The sequence below is a fragment of the Silurus meridionalis genome, chromosome 17 (genome assembly GCF_014805685.1).
Source record: "Silurus meridionalis isolate SWU-2019-XX chromosome 17, ASM1480568v1, whole genome shotgun sequence".
Classification (NCBI taxonomy): Eukaryota; Metazoa; Chordata; class Actinopteri; order Siluriformes; family Siluridae; genus Silurus; species Silurus meridionalis.
In genome coordinates, this window is record NC_060900.1 from 6,172,391 (window position 1) to 6,192,665 (window position 20,275).

Below are 20,275 nucleotides of genomic sequence, written 5' to 3' on the forward strand. Positions count from 1 at the left end.
CTGACGTTGACTTTTGATCGCCGAGACGTTAAAGGAGATCAGTAAATCTCCCCTAAATGACTTTATAAATAATTCCGGGATGACAGGTGCTGTCTGCAAACGCCCCTGCAGATGAACTTCGGCTCATCACAAATGACTTTATTAGCCAGCAGATAACGCTTTACAGCAGTGTCAGCTGCCAGGGCCCCAAAAGCACCAAGCCGGGATGTTTGATGTGGTGCATTTTTATCCACTGTTATCATAAAGAGCCATCAGACGAATACTAAGAATGGCCATCCAGGTAAAGGTCATCATCATTGTCAACGTTATTAGTATTACTGCTTCTGTCTAGTCAAGTGAGTAAGCATGTTCAAGTTTCCATTGTTTGTGTTTTTTTTCTGACTACAGAGCACAGAAACACTGTGGCCTTATGAATCTGATGCACCCTGGAGGCCATAGTTACTTTGATGGATGCAAAAAGTCTTGACTTGAACTTTCCGTCAGCCATGCAAGTCGAGCGATCATTAGGCAAACTGTTTACAAAAGGAACTCAGAACGTATTTTTCCTTTTGCTGTTTTTACATTAAACGCACATGATCTGATCGCAGAAGAGGGTGAGAAGTGAAAACGAGTGAAACGAGGAGGAAAAAGTTTTGCATGGCGTTCACATCATGTTTCTTCAGTGTCGCGGCGGTGTAATGGATGTGGCTGGGCGCTGAGATGCAAAACGCTTGTGGCGCTGAGTGAGAACTCATCCGTACCTCTGTTGCAAAAAAACACAAATCTGGCTTTATCCGCCCTGCAGCTGTAAGTTAAGCAATGATGACGTGCCCCTCTGGCTAACATTTATCTTCAGAACATGAGTTTTAAACTAAAAGAGGCTTTCCCCAAAGGCAACAAGAGACGAGTGAAAGAGGGGAAAATATGTACAGGCTTGATAGGATTGATAAATCCCTCTTCTTTTTCATTCTTTTGCTTGTTAACGTTAGACACCATGTTAGGATAACCATAATTCTGTTGCAAAAAAAAAAAATGGCATGAAGTAGTGTGTCTCACTGTAGTGGCCATGGAGGACAGAGATCTTTTGATATGATATACCGAAGCTTAAGAGCTCTGACTTGTCTTGATGGCAGCTGTGTGCCCCAGCTACACATTATTGTTGTTAACTGTGTTATCACTACCTACTGGCTGGAGATAAGTGGCGCGGTGCTGAAGGGAGAGGCCATCCAGTCTTGCCAAAGTCGGACAGAGGAATCTGCCTCTGCTTTATGCCAATGGGCAGAGGAGTGCAGGGGGGTTTGAGGTAGCAACGTTGCTGTTAATGGTGTTTGGGTTTTACTCCAGACAGGAATTCTGCTTTATCAGGGCCAAGGGACCTATCAGGGCAGTCCATCCCCTCTAAAGTGTCCATTACAGGGCCGATAGTGCATGAGCTCAGCGTTTCCCATGGAAGTGGCCTCTCAATGATGAGTGACACTTGGTCTCTCTCTCTTTCTCTCTCTCTCTCTCTCTTGCTCTCTGTACATTTCTCCCTATCTGTCTACCATGATCTGCTCACAGCCAACAAAAATCATATGCGAGTCTAGGAAACCTATGTGTACTCTGGGCTAGTTATCTTTCCTCTGCAACCTTTAAAACGATGCATTCGGTTATCAGAACCGTCCACATCACAGTCTTGCCGACAAGAAAAACAAAGTCATTTAAATAGCAGAACAAATCATGCGTGCTATGTCTGGCAAAAGGCATGCTAAATGTTTTTACTCATTGCCGTATCCAAGTCCTACACACTGTCCATACCAGCCAAGGCCAACAAGTAATAGCAATCTGTTCTGCTCGCCAGCCCCCACTCTGAAGCTCTGTGGCAGGTCCGGATAGACAATGTGTGTGTTGTTGCTATCTGCCACTTTCATGCAGCACAGACAGTTGGGACTGGTGTTGGGCTCGGTGCCCTGAACCTCTTCAGAACTGTGTGGCTTTTGCCGGGGCTCTGCTGGATGCTGGGAAATGCTGTCAAATGCCTCTTTTCATGGTGCTGATGTGCTGCAGATTGAGACATCAAGATCTGCCTGCCAGCAGTAAATGTGTGCTTCTTCTCTGGGTTCATTGCCAAACAAATGTTTTTTTGTTTTCTTCTGTTTCGTCTGAAAAAGGGGGGAGTTAAAGATGAGGATAAATAAACATGTTTGTAAAGAGAACTACTACCTGATTTGGCCAAATAGCATAGCAAGAAAAACAACAAAAGTCATAAGAATCTTGAGCTACCAGCAGCCAAGATAATCACTGTTTGACTCAGGACCAGCAGTCTCAAAGAGATCACATATTTTTCAATTCATTCATCCTGAAAGTTTCAGTCTGTCATGTGTCCTGACTGCATAAAGCAGATCTTATGCGCTCGGTTCTGGTGTGGGTCCTATTTGCATTGGGCAGTCTTGTTCAGCATCACAAGGGATTACATTTTTGCCTATGACAGTGAATAGGAAAAGAAAGACCCTTGACAATAACAGGATGAGGCTGAAATTAGGCTGGGGAACTTCAGCTATCGATGTGGCGAAAGCCTAAAAACACCTTCCAGAATCGCTTTACTCTCATTAAGCACTTGGTAAGTACACACAAGCTTCACTCTCACCAACACACATACGTGCACCATGCTGTCTTCTGCACAATCCAGCGAAACCCAATGAATAGATAAGTTCGGAGTTTAGCGATACATCGAAATGCTCAGAATTGATTTTTCCCCCCTTTCTATGTAACTGCCCGTTTTTATCCACCCTTTTCTATCCACTTTTTTTAAATGAATAACACGACAAGCTCCTGATCCAAGCTTTCAACCATGCTGTTTATTTATCTATCTCTTTCTTTACCCTTCTTTTGCTCTATTACACTTTAGATGAAAAGTGGCCAAAGAATGGCTGTGACAGCCATGCCTAATATCTCTTTCTGGCAATTTTGGCTTCCACCCCCCTCCACTCCTCCGCACTTGATGTCTTTATATTTTTCTGAGAGTGCGGTGGGAATGAAAGGAGCCAGGCTTGGCGAGTGACCTCCGCAGGAGGAGAGTATTAAAAGATAGACGAGAGAGGGTAGAGATGGAGAGAAAGAGATGGCAAGCGAGAGAGAGTGGCTTCCCTGCCGAGAGCAGGCCATCTCTGCTGGCAGACTAAAGCTGGCCTTCAGACGCCTTTTGTCAAAACGAGTGCAAGAGAAGAGAGACTCCTCTTCACTAGAGCTGAGACAATAGCGGGTTTTGTCGTCCCTGAGGGCTCTCCCGGTGTGAGAGAGAAGAGCCCATCTCAGTGAAGGGTAGAGCCTTTGGGCCTTGCAGATGTTGAAATAGCGATGATTTATTAGACAGGGTGTCCTCGGTGGCACTTGGCCATCGTCCCAGACAAGGGAGAGAGACAAGGAGGGAGAGCAGTGGGCCAACGCTGATCTGAAACATCTTAATACCGTGTATGGGCATTTAGAAATTTGCTCTGAGACCGTCATGGTATTTTTTGCCCTCTTTTGAGCTGAGAAAATAACCTTGGAGTCAGTCTGTTTCGTTGAACCGAGGGCCTGCTGAGCTTTCAGTTGTGGCCTCTGTCACTTGCTATCGCTCAGAGTACATTCTTTCACCTCTTAGAAAAGAACTGAAAACAATATCAGAAACGGACTGTAATTGCAGCTTGACATTTCTAAAAGTTTAACATGGGTTCACTTTAATGAATATTTGACATTACATTGAAGGATATTTTTTGACATAATTCTGCTTTCAATTAACACATTTTCCAATTAATTCATGCCTCTTGATAAATAATGCATATTTATATAATGCATATATACTAGCCAGAGATATTAAAGATAATCAGAAATGTTCAATTTATTTTCAACAGGATCTTCTGTTTTTATTATTTTAAACCTTGGCTTAAAAGTGGTTTCATACTGCAACTTAATTTATTTAGTTGTCTTCAATGTGAATTGAGCATATGCCTATTTTCAATCATTTAAAAATGCCTAATTAAGTCAGGCGATATTCACTGCAGAATCTGCTAACCTTCCACAAACAAAATCTAAAAAAAAACTAATGGTCAGTGCCCACATTGCTATGCAATCTGTAAGGTCTCCCAAGCTTCAATTATCCTACTCTGTGAAATGTCACCCAAACTGACAATGCTTTCTGTCAAGGCAAATGGCTCCCATAGTAAAAAAAAAAAAAAAAAACGATAGTGGGGTGAAAAAAAAACCCACATTAGATACCTTTCCCTTTTTTGAACAGCTACATTTCCTAAAAATATCATTGACACCATTGCTTGCACCAGCCCTTGCGTTTTCCAGGCTGAACCCCCACCTTCAACACCACGGGTAGAATCGAATGGCTTTTAATCTTCCCTATTGTTTGTCCACTTTATGTCCAGCATTCTTAATGGACCTCTGAGGGTTAGTTAAAGAGCGAAAGTTTAGACAGCCTTCATCAAGACAGGAGAGAAGATTGATTGGCAATGTAATTTCCCATTGCCCTTCTCCCTCCAGCCGGCCGCTGCCCGGAGGAACTGTATGAGGGTGTGTGAAAGCAAGAGCTCACAGATGAAAAGACTGATTGCCTCTCTGTGCTGAAGACAGAGGTCTATTGGCAAACAGTGCTACACAATGTGGCATGTGACTAGGCTAGGCAAAAGGGCTGACGTGAACAGGAGAAGGGGTCATCAGTCATCCAGGCAAGGGTCACTCTGTGCCATATCTCTCTCTCTTTCTCTCTTTCTCTCTCTTCTCTCCCCTCTTCTTTGTAAATTCCAAAAAAAAATACAAATTATTAAGCACCTGTAAACAATTGTACAAAATATCTCAAAGCAGTGGGAGGGAAAAAATCACACATTCAATTATATGATTAGAAACATTGGGTCACTGATGATGACAGCAAACGACTGCCACATGCAAAGAGAAAGAAAGAGAGAGAGAGAGAGAGAGAGAGAGAGAGAGAGAGAGAGAAAGAGACATACTGCCAGTCTTTCTTTTGCCTGAAATGAGTTTTTATTTCGCTTATGCAAACCAGCAACACTGTCAGCTTGGCTCTGTTTAAATTGACTGAATCTTTGCTTTGTTGTCTGTCAAAATGTTCAGTATCAGCATAAACCGCTTCGAAAAATATTTGAGTTTTCTCTCCCCCAATACATGAATAATTTTTTTTTCCTTAGGCAGAAAAAAGTGCTGTCTTTGTACAAAAAAAGTGGCAGCTCCATCTGGGAGTTACAGCAAAGGTTAATGACAAACAAGGGACAAAGAGTGGCATACACATCACCCTCTTCCCCAGGACAGCCCAACCCCTTTCTGTTTTCTTTTTCTCTCACTCACTATCTCAAAGCCTGTTTTTTAGGGCTGTCGGATGAATGATTCCTGAGCGATCATGTCTGCGATGCTACATTTTTGTCCCGAATAAAAAGAGCGACAGATAGAGAGAATGCTGCGGGGAGGAGGAGCAGAAGGAGGAGAGCCGAAAAGAAAGCGATGCCTCGTCTTTGCTCGTTTTTCGGTCTCATCCCTTTCATGTTGGGGTTCTTGGCCCTTTTCACTTGCCCATGTGAATTGGTGGAGGAACAATGAGATGTATGAGCGTTTGAGGGGGCCAGAGACGAGAATACTGGCCTTGTTGTTGCGCTCGGGGTCTGAGCCTGACGTTGATTAATGAGAGTGCGGACACGGGCAGAATGTTGAGGAAGGCTCCGGAAGACCTCAGGGGTGGAGAGGGAGGAAGAGGGTGCACGAATTGACGAGAAACATGGACTCGGTGCCTCAGGAGAGGACAGGAGAGGTGAGGTGAGGGCTGGCAGCCAGAGCTCCAATCACTGCTGATCAGCACACTTCCTGACTACCAACAGTGTGATGCACAGACACACACACACACACACACACTCCCACAATATTTAAAAAGGAAGTTTTGTAGAAGTACATTAATATTCATTAAAGTGATAAATATTCATCCATTTAAAGTCAGTGCACTCCCTCACACAATCGCACACTGAGTCAGTAGATGGTGCTCTGCCATCTAAAGTTTCGTTGACGCATATGGAACTGACTAGAAGAAGAAACCAAATAACAAAAGTACTGAAAACATCCAGTTAAAATTAAAATGACAATATCTATAACAGGAGTGCAGGGAAAATTTCAAGTTTTACTACCGCGAAAAGTGTTAAAGTTTTGAACCTTAAAGTCATCGAGATGAAAAACTAAGCATTTAATCCTTTTTCTGCGACACAGCAAGGCTTTCGCAGCTTCTTAGCATCTTGCTTATGGAGAAAATCTGTTGGTTAGCAATTAAACTTCAGGCAACTGTGGTAACAGCCTCAGACTGAGTTCGAACTCACTCACATGTGAGTGCATGCAACATGCTAATGCACACAACAGTGTCAAATTAAAAAGTTCATGAAGTTCATGCGGTCAAAAACTATTTCATCCACTTTCCCCAAGCTAAATTTGAGCCATTTCATCAAAGATCAGTATGAATTCTGTTTCACATCTTCTTGAAATGTGTTGAAAAATTTATCATTGTGATAATGTTCGCTGCATTAACAAATTGACGTTCAACTTTTACAGATGCGTGCCCTGATTTCAACGGGGATGAAAAATCTTTCAGAGCACCACATCAACACTGCACCTCCAGCCAAGTTGTGGTTATTAGCGAATCTTTGTTTCGTCTAACACCAGCAGCTAGCTGACTGCACCCACCATTTTAAAATGCCCTTTTACTCAGGATTGCTCTCCAGCAGTCCATCTGCCGATGCTGGCCCATGCCGCCCCATTGTCTCAGCTTTCATCTAAAGGTAAGCACCCCACTAAACCCCTAGCCACTTCAAAACACGTGACAATAGCCAGATTTCCTCCCAATTTGCTTGGGGAGAAAGAGCCCAGGAGCTTTTCAGGGGGTTCTGAATAGTCGGGCTAATTCAGGCACAATCCAGGCCTGACCCCCCATTTCCCCTTTACATCTCGGCCCCTATTTAGGCACCCCTGACTTTGCTTAATTCAGGAACAATCCCTGCTGGTTTTCATAAGCCTGACACGCATCGCAAATATCTCTGTGTATGAGTATGTGCATGTGTGTGTGTGTGTGTGTGTGTGTGTGTGTGTGTGTGTGTGTGTGTGTGTGTGTGAGAGTGAGAAAAGCGATGCTTTCCGAAAAAGACAAATAGCTAAAAATGCATATGTTTAATTATCCTCACACAATAGTACAATTTGCTCAGTCTCTATTCTCCCCAGTGATTTATTTATTTATTTATTTATTTATTTATTTATTTATGCAAAACTTCTAAGGTCCCCTAATCAACCTCCCCTGAAAAGCTAGCAGATTTCCCCCCTATGTGCATTAATATGCTCCACTTCGCAGGCCACTGTATTGCTATTAAAGCAATCAAAGCCTTTTCCCGTGTTGAGTCAAGTACTAAGCGTTCATAGAGAAAAGGGAGCCTGGGCAACTTGGGAGCGGTTGATTGCGTGAGTAAAAGAGGATTTTTGGAAGCAGTTAATACAGCGATGAGAACAAATTCCTATTTCTCTGACTAATTTTCATGCCTTGTTTTTTTTTTTTTTTTTTACTAGATAACCGCGAACGCTTTAAACAACTTTTAACTCTGGAATAAATGTGGAGCTATGTCTTAAAAATCAGCACCTACATAGAGGGACAGAGAGAATATATGTATATGACATGGAGAAATAGAGACAAGACTGAGAAGAAAGAAAAGCAGAAAGAGAGAGTTCACATGAGGAAGCATGAAAGAGAGTAAACGAGAGAAAGAGTTTAAGGTTAGTCAAAACCCTCAGTCATAGGCCTTAATGCTCAGCGAAGATCAACTTTCTGATGCCCATTCAGAAGCCGTGCATGGCCGCCCCGTATGGGATACAGTGACCGGACATGGGAGCGAGGAGGGTTTATCTTGAAATGTGATGGCTGAGGAAGAGAAAACTATAAAAGGTGTGTTGAGATTGTCTGGTAAACACCGTAACTGGAGAGTCTTAGAAATCCGACGGATTTCGCTGGAGTTTAGTGTACTGTAGCCGTAACTTCACCTCGAGACCTGAGCTAATCTACGAAATGCTAAAGCCTTGCTTTGGCTTCCTCTAGACTAATAAATTGCTCAAATTTGTAATATCCACAGCTAATTTTATTGACGTACAGACATCCTGCATATTAGAATATTTCCATAACTCACACGCACAAAAAATATTCTACATATACGCAGGAATTAGCTCATGCACGAAGTTCATTCAAGAGTACAACAAAAAGTTCTCTGGTTCCTGTTTCTGTTCTGTGCGTGTTATGAAGAGTCGAGGACAATGATAGCTTAAGTCTGTGGGTAAAGCAAGGAAAGGATATGCCCTACTAACTACATCCACCCTTCTGTCCTTAGGCTGGCTATGAGCCATTCCAAGTGCATGTCCTTAAACAGATTCAGTTTCCTGATTCCCTGTTACAGACAGTCACTGCAGTCCCTCAAGACATTATATTTAATAATAAAATAAAAAAATTCTTATAGCTGGACACTCAAGTCAAATCCCTCACATGACATAATTTATCTAAACACAATTTTACTAAAAAAAAAAAAGCTTTCTGAAAATAACTCACTAAAATGATTTCACTTCATTTCAATTGAGCTTGAGCCCATTTCTGACTTCACACACAATATAGACCTACTTCACTGATAATCGGCTTCAGGAATCCATCTCGACTGTCCAGGAGAGAGGAATAAAAAACAGTGGAGGGAGACAATTTGTTCTTTCAATTCAAAAGTGGGTCTTTCCAAAAAAAAAAAAAAAAAAGAAGAATGGAAAAGAAAAAAAAGAAAAGAAAAGGAAGCAAAAAAGAAAAAGAATGTAAGAAAAAAACTCAGGGACACTCTATATCCAAAATCCTCTCTCAGGGCCATCATGTGAAGAATTCCCTCTCTCCTCCCTCCCCTTTTGCTTCTTCTCTCTGTTTTTTAATAAAGCTGTTTGGTTGTCAGGTCTTTTCAGGCGCGGACCCCCAGCCATGTGAAAAGTTAATCCTTGTGTGTGTGTGTGTGTGTGTGTGTGTGTGTGTGTGTGTGTGTGTGCGAGGGCTCGCATCGCCCTGGGAACCATAGACGAGCATCCCAAACCTGGCTGGCCACTTGAGCTGGGGCTCTAACTGAAGCACTTGTGCGTCCCGTCTGTCTCTTTTCAGAGAGCTTTCGATGGGCACAGCCTGATGGACAGTGGGATTTTTGGATTTACATCTTCGAGTGCTCATCAAGCTGAAGGATGACAGAGGAGGGAAAAAACGGAGCGTTTAGTATGAATCCGTTTGCACCCCCCCTTCCCCCCCTCCTTAATCCAAGCTTCCACTCTTTGCTCAGCTTCCTCTGCTTGTTTGTCACATAATGCAAGGAAGTTGTGTAGAGCTGACAGAGCCGATGATAACAGACGCCGATGAATTATAGTGGTTTAAACGTGAAAACAAGCTCAGGCATTTCACACAGATATTCACACTCCACTCAAAGGCTTTGATCACATGCTGAATATGTAGTGTGCTAAGGCTAGAAATCCACCACCTACAAAAAAAACCCCAAAAGCAATAGATCGATATTGTAAATAGTATAACTCTGTCATATAGCACTAAAAAAGTATATTTTATTAAATCAAATAATAAAAATAGTTTTTGTCCATATGTCACAGCGCAGAGCTCAGAATGGCACTGCAGACTGAGCCAGAAGCCGCCGGATATCTAAATCCTCTCTCTTCTCTCCCCTGTCTTCATGCAGCTCAATCATCTCGTCCGTAATGCCCTCCCAGGGTCAAAAGCTGCAGAAATTAGTTTTGGGGGAAACAAGTGCGATCGGGTCTGTAAAGGTCAGCGTAGACATTGTTCCGTCGAAGGGTTTATCTAAACTACAGCTGCGTGGGACAATGAGGCAGCGGCGGCTGACAGAAACCCAAGCTGTGCAGACTAAATTACTGCACTGATAAGGCCGAATTAGAAGTACCGAGGCCCGAGAGCTCAAAAGCAGAGAAGTGGAAGAGGAGAGGAAGAGGAGGATTAGACGCTCAACCAATGACAAGGAGGATGAGGGCAGGAATTAAGAAGAGAAGTGGATTTCCTCTAAGTCTCGTCTATATTGGACAACACTTAACAGTGCCACATATAATGAGCCATGAGAGACTAAATGAAATATGTTATAGAATATAATTAACAGGTAATATATTCATATATATATATATATTGTATAGAATATCAAAATATAACTTTCTCTTTAGATGACTAGCAATACATAGTTGATTTTTAGCTTGATTTATTTATTGTCTATATTATTTTCTGTTTATCACTCAATCGTGGTCTGTGAATTAATTTACATTTATGGCAGATGCCGATATCCAGAGCGACTTACATTTGTCTCATTCATAAAACTAAGCAGCTATGGGGTTAAGGGCATTTCACATGGGCCCCAGAGTAGAATTTTGGTGTGGCTGGGATTTGAACTAACAACTTTCGGTTCTAAAGACCAATGCCTTAACCACTAAGCTACCACTTCCCCATTGCATTACACTACATTACACTGCTTTACACTGCTTTATGCTAAAATATCCCCTACATGCTCAGTTGCTTATGCATATGCTCAAGATTACCATCACTCAGTCATATCAGGAAATATTCTGTAACTTATTCAGCCATTCAGCAATATAAAAAATACACCATATGGAAAGTATTGGGACACCAGCCATATGTGTCTCTTTCCTAAACTTTTACTACAAAAGTGGGGGTACACAATTATATACAATGCCTTTGGATGCAGTAGCATTCATTTCCCTTTAAATGGAACTAGGAAACTAGGAAACCCAAACCTGTTCCAGCATAACAATGACCCTGTGCACAATGCCAGCTCCATGAATATATGCTTTACATGGGTTGGAATGGAAAATCTCGAGTCTACAATAGAGCTCTTTGGGATGAATTAGAACACTAACTGTACCCCAGGCCTCCCCAGTATCTGAATTTGTGGCTGAATGAGCACAAATCTCAACCACCACATTGTAAGATCTAGTGGAACATCTTTCCAGAAGAGTGAAGGTTATTATAACATCAAATAGGGACTAAATGTGGAATGGGATGTTCAAAAGGCACATACGGACGTCCACAAACTTTTGTCTCAGAAATATGGTGTGTAATATGTTTAATATGCAGCAAACAGGTGCTTTTGAGATCTCAACTGATCCATCACTATCCAGTGAAGGGAACTTTTACCACAAGATCACCCTGAACGTCCTTTCACACGAGTCGATTTCACAACATATCACTCTTTTGTGCTCGGTTGGAATCATATCTCGGCAAGAAACGAGCGCTTATCAAGGACGAGGTGTCATTGGCTTATCACGTCCCATGACGCATTGTGTATTTAAAGTCTGTGGATCTGACTGAAGTTGTCCACCTGGTTTTTAGAAAATGGAACAGAGCTGATAAAGAATATCTGCTGGATCTCCATATCAACAAGTTGTTCACCTCAGGTACCGAGTGGCACGAGGAACTGGTTCCTGTTCCAGAGATGGCTGTGTCATAGCACTTGATAGTAAAGGGTGAGAAAGCACTTGAGCATTAGACTTACTTGTCATGAGCGAATGATTGAGGGCTCGAGCATAGCCGCAGAGACAAAGAGGTAACACACAAGGAACCGAAACAGGGCTCAAACCTCATCCTTTCTCATACACACTCTTTGCACCCTTACATCCTGTCTCTCCTGATAACGCACGGGTGTGGGTAAGAAAATGAGAGAAAGAGAGAGAGAGAAAAAGAGAGCAAAAAAAAGTGAGAGATTGGATCCTATCTTGTGATCCTATTAGCAAACACAAGATTGCTAAGCATGTGGTACCACCAAGCACTTGTTCGGTCTTAATTCAAAAACTATTTTAATGCCTTGAACTCTTTTCACACCTGATGTGAAAAAGCCTAGGACAGTCCCAGAAAGAAATTATAAAAGATAAAAAATATTTTTTTTCCTTTGGAATGTTTCCCTCAAGATCGCTATTTATGTCATCATGTCGCATCATACCACATGCAAATGATATCACCCCACTTTTAAATAGCACCTTTATAACCGCTATCATGGATGGAAATCTGTGTGGAAAAAAAATAATAAAAAAATGGAGCAGGACGACAGATTTACGAAGATGAGTTAAGCTAGAGAGACAAAACAAAAGCACACAGGACTCCAAAATAGAACTTCTTTCTCCGACCCTTCAGTTATAAGTAGACACAGCTGACCCATTTTACTAAATTTCTTTCCAGTAAAAAAGACAAATTCAACACTTTTCAACAAGATCAGGTTTTTTTTAATTATTATTATTTCTTAAGTTGTTTATTCTGGACCATTAATTTACATCGTCATTTTTAGAGCTCCGCTTCAAACCCGATGAATAATGCTGAAAATGTTTCATATTTACAGACGTGTTACGAGGCACTGGGGACGCTGGAGTACCGCTGTAACAAAGACATAGCCTTGGATTAGGAGTAACCTGAGAAATCCAACAGCCTGTCTCATTATGAATTTATTATATTATGCATTATCCTGTGTTGTTGTAAAAGCTGGCCATCTAACCAGCTTCATATATAATTTTTTGGTTCTTGTTTAAATACTACAATGTCTCTCAGAAATAATAAGTGCTAGGTATAAGAACACTGGTACCACATGGTAGATGGAACGAAAAAAACCCCACAAAAAAAACACAAGAACCCGGGATAAATCTAACACACATAAGTTTGCTGGACCCATCAGGAAGGTTGCTCCATCATGAGTATCAGAAGTTAGTGGATTCTGCCAGCCTCCGACAGAGAGTTTGATTAACTTCGGGAGAAGAAGGTGAATAGAACAGCTGGGAGACAAATCTCCGATGTGGAAATATCATCGTAATTAGCAACATAAACAACACTGACAAACGCCATCATTCAGAGCAGTGTAGAGCAGAGGTAGTCTCTGCCATGCCCTCAGGCCCAAAGAGCTGCTGATGGACCTATTCATCAACACCCACTCCTAAATGATGAGGACAGTGAGAGAGAGAGAGAGAGAGAGAGAGAGAGAGAGAGAGAGAGAGATTGCTGCACTCTTCTACTCGAATTTCTAGAATTCAGAAAGACTTTATCAGCCCTAAACTCTAAAAAAAGGTAGAAAAGTACACAATGGCAAACCAACAACAACATCAACGAAAAAACCCAGATCAACTGAACTGAGTGACCCTAATTGCCCTATCCTCTATATAACTTTCATTAAAGATTAATTAACAGATGGGGGTAATTGGTTATTAACAAATGATAAGGCATCAGCTTGGTAATCAATCTTGACATTTAATTTGCTGCCTGCTTCCCCTGCTATCAATTACCATGTTCAGGGGAATAACTGACAATGTTTACTCAGGTATGCGACGCAAAATGGGCATTTTTTTCACAGCTCGGAGGGAAAAAAGCGCCGCTTTGGTGTTTCTACGGCGACACACACCATATGTTTAATATTAGATGTAATCGGTTCTAGTCAAGTGCTCCAAAAATGGGGAAAATTGGATTAAATTGGTTAATGGCATGTTTAAAACCTACCGAAAACGAATGTGAATGGAAGATATTATGGGCCAGCACAAAAAACGTGGTTGTTGTATTCTTTTTTTTTTTTTAAACCTACTTTTTGCATGTAAACACGGGTTTTCTTTAAAAGACGCAAAACCACACTGGTCAATAGAGTGGGGAACAACCACAGCAGAGATATAAGTTTACGCTATGTGGGAAGAGCGAGAATATTTACACGATGGGTGTCATATGAGCACCAGGAGACTGTACTTTTTTGCTTCAATTTGGCCATTTTTAAGATGTGATTCTTAAACTTTAGCTAAATCAGTAATCAGTATTAATAAATGGTGATGGCGGATTAATAATTTTTCATTACCCCATTTACCAGTTTTATGTAATGCCTAATAAGTAAATATATATATATATATGTGTGTGAACACACAATGTTTGACTAAGGTTTAATATTTCAAAACCGCTCTACTGACTCTTTCCCTATTGATTATTGGCACTGCTCAGCTCTATCAGAAGTTCTCGATGTGTTCTTTGGCCTGTTTTCGAGATAAAACGGTTCGTTTCACAAACAGATCGGATGAGCTGTGAACGCCAAGTGCTATCTCCACACGTGCTTGGCGGCTAAACGATCCCACACACACACAAAGGTGGACAAACAGCGAGGTGAAAGGTAAGGTCAGGACAGATAGTGCTGGGGCGTGGCGCAAAAACTTAGAGAGGGACGTTAGCGTGAGGACAAACAAAAGTCAACCACAGGCTGTCAAGGCGGGATCAGGACACAAAGGAATTCAGGTTGACCTACGAGGAACGGCCATGCAGAATAGAGCATCTGGCACGTATACCGAAGGTGCAAAGTGAACACATCCAATCCTGAGTATCGCTAAGTCAACAGCCTAGCAAATACAAGAAAATGCCAGACGAGAGCCAGTTTTTTTTCTTTTTCGATGGGATGAATAATGACGATATGGAAAGGTACAAAAAAGCCATGAAGGCAAACAGAAAGTTTGCATTGCAGCAAAGTCATCAATAGGTCAAAGCTCTTTGAAGTCAAGAGGTAAAGAGATAGGTGACACAATAGAGAATGTGCCAGAACATCAATCATAGGAGTCGAATGAGGTACCCGATACTAAACGCAATTTTTACCAATTGTTGAGGGAACTGAAGTAAATAATTTCACTGAATTTTACTTAACTTACAAAAAAAACCGATGACCATCTCCTTTTTTTGCTATGCGGTAGTGAAAAAAAAAACATCACGTACACAAACACGTACACAAATTGTCCTGCCCAGTGAGTGCATGCAAATCCACTGGGCTATAGACAACCTGTTCCCTGTCATTCACTGGGTCACAAAATGGCTCCTCGTGGTGCCTGTGAGAAGCTCGGTGGACTTGTTTATTCACCAGCATGCCGGGTGTCTTTAAGTTTCGCAGAACTTTGTGCAAATCGAGCAAAGCCATTAATCTAGCTAGCTACGCAGGGTTCAGGGATAGTTTCAGCAAGGCAAAAAGTCATCGCTGACGTTTCGAGAAAATTTAAATCAAAACTCCAACACGCCTCGGCACACCGCGAGGGCACGGCGTATGTACATATCATTAATCTAGCTTTTTAAAGAATTACCATCTCGGATCTTTTGAGAGTCCCCCTCTGATTCACCCTGCTACATTGCCTCCTTTGTTTCACTGCTGAATGTCAGTGCGATGAAGAAAGGCGCCTCTATCTGTCTGCCCTGGTGAAATGAGTTGAATAAAAAAAAATAGCACTGGTGATGTTACATGTTGTACGCTTGTACAGTAAATTAGATTACCGCTGAAAACATGCTAATAGAAGCTAGGATGTTACAAATGTGTGGGCTAAGTGCGAAGCAAAAATATTAATTTTATCACTTTTACCCCAATTTTTGCTGAAAAATTCCCGAGACGGAAATTCTCTTGGTAACGCATTATTTATATGTTTATTTATACGTTTGTGAGATCTGGATTTAGCAACTGGAGTAGGTGATGCAGGGAATCAGAAGAGAAGAACTAGCAATATAAACGCCAACAGTACCATCGATCTTAACCACTCTCGGTTTGGCAAAGTTCAAAACAAGTCTCAGCTGACAGATAGAGGAAATATGATGGATAAAAGCCTTCTTTTGTCCCCGATACTACAAGCAATGTTTCCAGTTGCTCGCTTTCTCGTACCTGTTCACCAAAAAGAAAATGTCAATCTTGTTTACTGCCGACTGGTTCACCACATTAGACCTTTAGGTAGTGCAATTATATTTTTATAGGACTTACACTTTTTTTAAGCCACAAACACTCTGCAAATGAACAAAAAATAAAAAATAACTGTGATCCGCATCCCATCACAGTGACCTACTCAATTGCGAACCCACTCACAAAACCTCATTGTCTTGGGATAAATGGATAACAGACACCCAGACAGAGACACAAATGTCCCCTCTAGATATATCTGACAGCATGTGACACTAGATGGACACACATAGTGACAGCAGGCCCTGACAGAGCTGGAATCAGACTGTCGGTGTCAAGATTCCACAGCGCTCCCAAAACTTCTGTCGATACCATTATACGAAACAATGAACCCCTTTTACAATAACACATTGAACTCTCAAGTCCATAAACTGACAAGGCCAGTGGCTACACACCTTCCTCCTGGGGCCCTTCCAGGAGACTGAGGACCGGACCTGATTGAAACGGTGTGTGCTGGGGGCCAGTGTTATATTATGTTGTGATAAAGGGAAGCATAATGGCTTTTAAATAGACGGGCTGTATCTCTTGTCTGCGCGCGAGCGGAGCCCCCGAGGCAAAGTGTCGTGCAGATTGAGCTGTCCGTCTCGCTGAAATGAATCTGAGTTAACACCTCTTCAGTCAGGGATGCCGCAGCCTGAGGGACTGACGGAGGAAGGCGTCCTCATCTACCCACAGCTGCCGTCTTCTTCAAAAACCGCCACCTCTGTGCGCTGCTACCGCAAAGGAACGTGTGCGCACACACACACACACACACACACACACACACACACACGTGTGCATACATACACGAGTGGAACTCGTCTAAAAACAACTTCCATATGTTTTTGGGTTACTTCTTAGTGTGCTTTATATGATCTTATTTATAGGTATAATGGTCTGGGAACCCAGTTTTGTCTAGTTTCTGAGTTTTTACCTAAAATTAAAATTTTTCTGACAATATTTGCTTTGATGTCTTAAAGCTAATCAATATGTTTGACTTGCCTTAGCTGTCTGACTGCAAAGATTGTGTTCCTACAAAACATTTCTTCAAGTAGAAAGAGAAAATGTTATCCCAAAATAATTCTCTTGTTATGCCACCATTGTCTAACTTGGAAAAACTAATTGTTTTAGCAATACTTTCATTTTATCATTATATAATATGCTGGTGTCAGAGATGTGAAGTCATGAAGTACAAATACTTCATTACTGTACTGAAGTAGATGTTTCTGGTATCAGTACTTTATGAGAATATTTATTTTTCTTCAAATGGAAAAGATAACATATATTAAAAGCTAAATATATGATTATTGATGGAGTTTGGGGACCTTTGAAATTGTCCTTAAAATGTGGTGGGGATGAAAAGCCTAAGAAAATACATGATACAGTATATAATTGTAAATTGTAATTTTTTTGCTGTTTATTAGTTTGTTCTTGTTCTCACTGTTCAATGGAATGTATATATAATGTTGAAATTGTGTGTAATACTCAATATATTCTGCCGTGTTTTGCTGGTTCACATGTTTTAAAATGCCAATGTCCGGCTGATGTGCATGCAAAAGAGAAATTATATTTCAGTTCAGGAAATCCTGCAGTTTATTGATCGATTTGGGGAGCTTCAGTAAGAATTCCATCTTGAATAAAGTCTAAGCAAGCCTATATTAAAGGCAATGGGGAGGTGGGGAGGTGATTGGGTTTCGGGTGGTGGGGGTGGTGCTGTGAGGTAGGTATACACCCTTGATTGGATGCGAGTCTATTCAGGGCAAAGCCTGTAGTTTTCAAAACTATAAATAGTACAATATGTCAAAATTTTACCATGTGAGGTGTTTTCCCAGGCCACCACGCATACGTAACTGAGCCACATTGACAAACCGCATAAAAAAACGAACGGTGCCCATTCCTCGTCTAAATTCCATTTATCCTGTGCAACCGTGAGTTTTCAGCGTTTACAATCCAAAACCAACTCTCCTAAATGCACGATTATCTGGTTATGTTTGGCTCACTGTGGCTCTGCTGTAATCCAGTTCTATTAACACCTCTGACCCAGTGCTGTTAGACCCACTCCTCTCTCCACACTGTCTATTTGTCTAAGAGCACATGACGTAGTCTAGTCCAGCTCCTCTGGGAGTCCAGCGATGGCTATCCATGCCTGACTGTTATGGCTATCCCCGATAAGAGCGCCGGCCCCTCTCACCATGCTGAGCAATAGAGACCAGCAGGGTTTTCTTTCATTCTGTCAATGTAAAGTTTTCTTTAAGCGTTCCTCCATTTTTTTTTGGGTGCAACGCCCCTAAAAGTCAATGCCTGTTGTAGCTATTATAGAGATGAGGCTTTTATTGAACTCTACCACAAAGCTATCATAAATTCTCAGAACAAAGAAAAAATGAAAATAATGAGTTAAAACGAATCATAAAAAGAGGCGATGGGATTTTACACACTGTCTTCACCCAATTTCCGGCAGCTGCCGGCAAGTATCACTTTTATAGATGGTTTGCCACAGATGGGCCAACAGATGTCTCTCTGGTCTTCAGCAAGTCTGTGAGAGCAGCATGAGTGTGTGTGTGCATATGTGTAGCTGTGTGTGCGTGTGCATGTGTGGAGAATCTCATCGATGTGCTCCTTGTCAATCGTTACGCTGTCGAGTGGAGCCTTGAGAGAGCTCCTTATAAAAAGTAAAGCGAAAGTACTTGAGCACATAAATTGGGGCTGAAATCTGAGCATTGTGTCAGGCAGACACACAGACAGGCTTTTTCCTGGGGCCGGATCCTGATGAGCACTATTAGCGGCAAATCCAAGCCAATGCGGCCTAACTGGAAGAGTGTAGTTTTTGGAGTCGAGCCCGAGGCGCGCCAAGAGTCCAGTCCAGAGATGCTAATAGCAAACGCTTACTTAGTGTTAATTATATCACCAGGGATATAGGAACACTCTAAAGGTAAGAGATAAAACCATGAACAATATATAGATAGTGAAAAACATCTTATCTTGAAGGTAAAAGTTTGGGGCCTCAAAGATGACAATCAGATGTGTATGCGAGCTCATGTATGCAGAAGAGGGTAGTTAGCGCTTTCCTCTTAATCTCTCTTCAGATGCCCTGAGCAGCAGTTTGTGAGAAGATACAATGTTTGGTCTCATGTCCCATAGGTAACCATGTGCTAGCCTTCATCCTTCAAGACTAAAAACATTTACATTTGCTGCATTTAGCAGACGACCCCTATCCAGAGCGACATACAAAAGTCTTTTGAGTCTCTAGCAATGAATAAATCTACACTGGTACACTAGATTACAAACTTAATATAAATATCTCTTAAATTCTACAAAAGCAAACTTGGAAAGTGCTAATTTAAGTGTTTCAGGAAGAGGTAGGTCTTCAAGAAAAAAGCAAAAAGAGTAGGGTAAAAATTAAACAAAAGAAAATAAGAAATAGAAGAGAGACTTGGTCATGCGAGAGCAGGAAAATATTACCGCGGGCATTAACAATCTTGGTGAAGCAACGTCAATATCCCCTTATGTCATGCTGAAAATGAAAACGAATAGTTCAGTGCAGCTCCATGCTAATGCTACGCTTCTTCCATTTCCCCGTATCATGTGGCGTGACCAAATGAGTGTACGTGAATGGATATGGAGGGCGGGGAGAAAAAAAGATCTCTTCTGCAATCAGGATTTTGCAAACCGACATCAGATGACATTTTGGTAGATGTTGAGAAGGCAAATAAAAAAAGGGCATTTAAAAGTGCAATAATGACATCAGAGCCATAATAAGGATACTTGCCCTGTAGTTGTTTCTTTCGTGCAAACTAAGAGTTAATCACACAAGGACTTACTTACAAGATTCACTTACCTTAGCCACAAGTCCTCTAGTGGGCCTCCTATGTTCAGGATCTTGTTGCTTTGCATCTACATATTTTGTACGATTTCTAAAGCATTCATTGTTCCTATTTATTTTCTACCTGGATTATGTGTTGAGTCTGGACCTACCTCCCATCCATAAGTGGTCTCTTTGACGGTGGTGCTGTGCAGCCCGTGGAACGGTCCGAAGCGTTCGCCCATCCCAATTCTGGTTTTGGCCCAGATGCCGAGGCCAGCGCCTGGCACAGAGGACTCTCGCAGCTCCAGGTTGGCGGGGATGGGAATGTCATCAGGAATGTAGACAGGCACCTCGTAGGGTGAGCCTTCTTTCGGGGTGAAGTCTTCGTTGTTGGGCTGGGGCGAGGCAGGGCCCATGGCAATCGGGGACATCACACTGTCCTCCGTCTCCTCCTCTGCGCTCTCACCCGCTGCAGGGTTCAACTCTGTGACGTACATGCTGTCTACTGCCTCACTATCATCTGAAACGATACAATTGAAGACAATCTGTGTGATTATCAGTAGTGGGCTCATCAACATTAGCATTATGCTTTGTGTTTTAAGTTTCCTAAATATTAAGGCTGTCAATCCATTAAAATATTTAATAACACATTCTTATCTGTTCTTAATGTACCTTCAATTAAAGCTCATCAAGTTTTTAATTCTGTAATCAACAT

General features: G+C 41.7%; 1 protein-coding gene across 8 annotated transcripts in view; it reads right to left on the reverse strand.

Annotated features, from left to right (window-relative positions):
- Positions 1 to 20,275, reverse strand: part of prdm16 (PR domain containing 16) — a 167,676-nt gene that overhangs the window by 95,554 nt on the left and 51,847 nt on the right. For all 8 annotated transcript variants that reach the window (XM_046871250.1, XM_046871246.1, XM_046871244.1 and 5 more), the window contains exon 2: positions 19,731 to 20,080. In XM_046871250.1, coding sequence (XP_046727206.1) covers positions 19,731 to 20,080 — 350 coding nt within the window. The remainder of the gene's footprint in view (positions 1 to 19,730; positions 20,081 to 20,275) is intronic.